This window comes from Scomber scombrus, chromosome 23 (assembly GCF_963691925.1).
Source record: "Scomber scombrus chromosome 23, fScoSco1.1, whole genome shotgun sequence".
NCBI lineage: Eukaryota > Metazoa > Chordata > Actinopteri > Scombriformes > Scombridae > Scomber > Scomber scombrus.
Window position 1 is genome coordinate 124,994 of NC_084992.1, and position 5,000 is coordinate 129,993.

The 5,000-nt window shown below is 44.7% G+C and overlaps 1 protein-coding gene across 1 annotated transcript in view; it reads right to left on the reverse strand.

Annotated features, from left to right (window-relative positions):
• LOC134005854 (voltage-gated potassium channel subunit beta-3-like) overlaps positions 1-5,000 on the reverse strand; it is a 12,740-nt gene that overhangs the window by 2,354 nt on the left and 5,386 nt on the right. The window contains exons 6-10 of the mRNA XM_062444866.1: positions 4,123-4,167; positions 3,888-3,931; positions 863-949; positions 643-728; positions 1-70 (exon numbers count right to left, since the gene is read on the reverse strand). The exon at positions 1-70 is cut by the window's left edge and continues 51 nt beyond it. Of these exons, the coding sequence (XP_062300850.1) occupies positions 1-70; positions 643-728; positions 863-949; positions 3,888-3,931; positions 4,123-4,167 (332 nt within the window). The remainder of the gene's footprint in view (positions 71-642; positions 729-862; positions 950-3,887; positions 3,932-4,122; positions 4,168-5,000) is intronic.

Sequence of the window (5,000 nt, forward strand, 5' to 3'; positions counted from 1 at the left end):
AGTAATGATACTCAGCCTGCTCACACACTGGAGGAACCAGGTTAAACTGTCGGGCGATAGAGTACGCCTCCTAATACACAGGTGAGACAGATGAGATAGACAGGTGAGACAGACAGGTGAGACAGACAGGTGAGACAGACAGGTGAGACAGGTAGAGACGGGCAGGTGAGACAAGCAAGTGAGACAGGTGAGATAGACAGGTGAGACAGTAAGGTGAGACAGGCAGGTGAGACAAGCAGGTGAGACAGACAGGTGAGACAGACAGATGAGACAGACAGGTGAGACACGTGAGACAGACAGGTGAGACAGACAGGTGAGACAGGTGAGACAGACAGGTGAGACAGACAGGTAAGACAGTCAGGTGAGACAGACAGGTGAGAAAGACAGGTGAGACAGATAGGTGAGACAGGCAGGTGAGACAGACAGGGGAGACAGGCAGGTGAGACAGACAGGTGAGACAGGCAGGTAAGACAGTCAGGTGAGATAGGCAGGTGAGACAGACAGGTGAGACAGACAGGTGAGACAGATAGGTGAGACAGGCAGGTGAGACAGGTGAGACAGACAGGTGAGACAGGCAGGTGAGACAGACAGGTGAGACAGGTGAGACAGACAGGTGAGACAGGCAGGCTCATATTGTGTCACCATGATCTCGACGGCGTTCCAGCGTGAGGTTCCCCAGTACATCGCCATGCCCTGATCGATCACAAAGGTCATCGCACGAACAATCTCTGCACACACACACACACACACACACACACACACACACACACACACACACACACACACACACACACACACAGTATAAATACATGGGACAAACCGTTAATATTAATAAACGTGTGTATGTGTAGTGAGTTCTGACCCTCCATCGGAGTGTTGATGTCGCTCCTGTTGGCGAAGACGATGTCCACGTAGTCCAGCTGCAACCTGGCCAGAGATCCACGCAGACCTGCAACACATCAGTCACTGTTACTATGGCAACCCTCCACCTGACACCTGAAACATCCAACCTGAGCTGTCAATCATGTCTGTTGTGTTTCTAGCGTAATGTAACGTTACTGCAGATTCAGAGTTTAGACGTAGCCGCTGCTGTTTCAGTGTTTTCAGCTCATTAGAGATAAACGTAACATTTCAGTCAGTGTTTGGTTGAACTGATCGGGCCTCGGATGATGACGTCATGGTCACTGTGTCCTTATTTTTACCGTCTGTGGTTTGTTGTTAAAAACTTAAAAAAACGTTCAAACCTGAGATCCCAACAGGAAACAGTGATGTGTCACTCTGATGTGTTTTCTTGTCATATTTACAGTTTTGTTTGTGGAGATTCAGTGAAAAGCTGCTGACAGAGAGGAGAGAAAGTGTCTCTGCAGCTAAATTTAGTCCATTGTTGTGTTTGTTTCTGTTGTGTAACGAAGGTTTTTGAGGTTCTTTATGTGCTGACGTTCTCGCTCCGCTGACAGCTGCTGTCGGCAGGAATTATCTCGTCCTTGTGAAGGATAAACAGTCTGAAGTCGAGAGCGGACAGTTAAGTGAAGTCTTAAAGTCTCATAAATCACTTTACAGGTCATTTAACCCTCCTGTTGTCCTCGAGTCAAGGAAGGAAGGGAGGGAGGGAGGGAGGGAGGGAGGGAGGGAGGAAAGGAGGGAGGGAGGGAGGGAGGAAGGGAGGAAGGGAGGAAGGGAGGGAGGGAGGAAGGGAGGAAGGGAGGGAGGGAGGGAGGGAGGGAGGGAAGGAGGGAAGGAGGGAGGAAGGGAGGAAGGGAGGGAGGAAGGGAGGAAGGGAGGAAGGGAGGGAGGGAGGGAGGAAGGGAGGAAGGGAGGGAGGGAGGGAGGGAGGGAGGGAGGGAGGGAGGGAAGGAGGGAAGGAGGGAGGGAGGAAGACGGAAGGGAGGGAGGAAGGGAGGAAGAAGGAAGGGAGGGAGGAAGGAAGGAAGGGAGGAAAGGAAGGAGGGAGGAATGGAGGAAAGGAAAGAAGAAAGGGAGGAAGGAAGGGGGGAAGGAAGGAAGGAGGGAATGAAAGAAGGATGGAAAGGAGGGAGGAAGGAAGGAAGGAAGGGAGGGAGGAAGAAGGAGGGAAGGAAAGGAGGGAGGAAGGAAGGGAGGAAAGGAAAGAAGGAAGGGAGGAAGGAAAGGAAGGAAGGATGGAGGAAAGAAGGAAGGAAGGAAGGAGGGAGGGAGGGAGAAAGGAAAAGAGGAAGGGAGGAAAGAAGGACAGAGGAAAGAAGGAAGGGAGGAAGGAAAGAAGTAGGGAGGGAGGAAGGAAGGACAGAAGGAAGGAAGAAAGGGGTATCGAGGAAGGAAAGAAGGAGAGAAGGAGGAAGGGAGGAAGGACAGAAGGAAGGAAGGGAGGAAAGATGGAACAGTCAAAACAGACGGGGTCAATTTGACCCCGGAGGACGACACGAAGGTTTGTTTTGATATTAATTAATGGCTAAAAAACAAACTTTGTTGCACTTTATTCTGCTGATCTGTTACTTTAGAAGTTTATTTATCACAGATGAACAATATGTGGATGTGAAAGTCTCTGCCGGAACAATATTTTATCCACCTTCAGTGTTTTTAAGTGGATTATATTTATTCCACATGTTAGTTCACATGTATGTTCCTGTATATAATCACACACTGTGTTGCCTTCATACAAACAGCTGATTCCAGACTGGACCTTCAGTAACTGTGAGGCTCATCAGGAATAAATGAAGGTTCATGTTGCTGATCACGTTTTACATATCATATCACATATAGATCATATTTCACAGTTAATGAACGAGGCGGACATGTGAGGGCAGGAAACAGCTGCTGTAGCCACGGAAACAACTTCCAGAGTTAAAGCTTCACAGATGAGATTTTTGGGTTAAATTTAGCATTTAGCATTTCAGAGAGTGATTTAAGTCAACAGAGCTGCTAGCAGATTTCAGTGTGTGTGTGTGTGTGTGTGTGTGTGTGTGTGTGTGTGTGTGTGTGTGTGTGTGTGTGTGTGTGTGTGTGTGTGTGTGTGTGTGTGTTTGACTCCTAATCCAGTCTTGGTGTGACTGAGCCTCTTAAAGCCTGGACGACCTCCGACAACTGACAGAGGAGACTGATCGAGTGTGTGTGTGTGTGTGTGTGTGTGTGTGTGTGTGTGTGTGTGTGTGTGTGTGTGTGTATGTGTGTGTGTGTGACAAAGCGTTATATCAAAGCAAGCTCTCAGTCGAGTCGTCAGATTTTTAACTTTTCATATTTTCACATTCAGCTTTTATCCAAAGTGACTTTCAAGGGTCAAAAAGATGAAATGTAGTAAAAGTACTGCAGTATTATGAGTGATGTAGTATGCAGTATTACAGTAAAAGTACTGCAGTATTATGAGTGATGTAGTATGCAGTATTACAGTAAAAGTACTGCAGTATTATGAGTGATGTAGTATGCAGTATTACAGTAAAAGTACTGCAGTATTATGAGTGATGTAGTATGCAGTATTACAGTAAAAGTACTGCAGTATTATGAGTGATGTAGTATGCAGTATTACAGTAAAAGTACTGCAGTATTATGAGTGATGTAGTATGCAGTATTACAGTAAAAGTACTGCAGTATTATAGTGATGTAGTATGCAGTATTACAGTTAAAGTACTGCAGTATTATAGTGATGTAGTATGCAGTATTACAGTAAAAGTACTGCAGTATTATGAGTGATGTAGTATGCAGTATTACAGTAAAAGTACTGCAGTATTATAGTGATGTAGTATGCAGTATTACAGTAAAGTACTGCAGTATTATAGTGATGTAGTATGCAGTATTACAGTAAAAGTACTGCAGTATTATATTATTAAAGCTCTAAACTGAGTATCTTATATTCAGTGTATTTATAACAGAAATAAATGTATGTCACATAAATTTTAGTTTGAAAGCTTGTTTACCTTCGATGATGTGTTTCCGTGACAACCCTCGCTCTGTCTCTGCCCTGCAAGCACACACACACACACACACACACACACACACACACACACACACACACACACACACACACACACACACACACACACACACACACACACACACACACACACACACACACACACACACAGTGAGTTTCATAAAGCAGAGTGACATCAGACACTGTGCTGAGTGTGTGACAGTGAAGGCAGCACTCACTGTCCTCCCCAGTAGATCTTGGTGGTCACCACGTAGCTGGATCTCCTGTCAGACACAGTTATTCACCGTTATCGTCCTTCTGTCACCATCAGTTAGTGAGAGAGACGCAGAGCAGCAGGACAGAGACACACTAATGGAGGCACAACTGCTGACTCATTATAACTCTGCACAGCTGATAGTAACAGAGTACTGCACTGCAGTACAGTTTGAGGTACTAGTACTTTACTGTAGTACAGTTTGAGGTACTAGTACTTTACTGTAGTACAGTTTGAGGTACTTGTACTTTACTGTAGTACAGTTAGAGGTACTTGTACTTTACTGTAGTACAGTTAGAGGTACTAGTACTTTACTGTAGTACAGTTTGAGGTACTTGTACTTTACTGTAGTACAGTTAGAGGTACTTGTACTTTACTGTAGTACAGTTAGAGGTACTAGTACTTTACTGTAGTACAGTTTGAGGTACTTGTACTTTACTGTAGTACAGTTAGAGGTACTTGTACTTTACTGTAGTACAGTTAGAGGTACTAGTACTTTACTGCAGTACAGTTTGAGGTACTTGTACTTTACTGTAGTACAGTTAGAGGTACTTGTACTTTACTGTAGTACAGTTAGAGGTACTAGTACTTTACTGCAGTACAGTTTGAGGTACTAGTACTTTACTGTAGTACAGTTTGAGGTACTTGTACTTTACTGTAGTACAGTTTGAGGTACTAGTACTTTACTGTAGTACAGTTAGAGGTACTTGTACTTTACTGTAGTACAGTTAGAGGTACTAGTACTTTACTGTAGTACAGTTAGTACTTTACTGTAGTACAGTTTGAGGTACTTGTACTTTACTGTAGTACAGTTTGAGGTACTAGTACTTTACTGTAGTACAG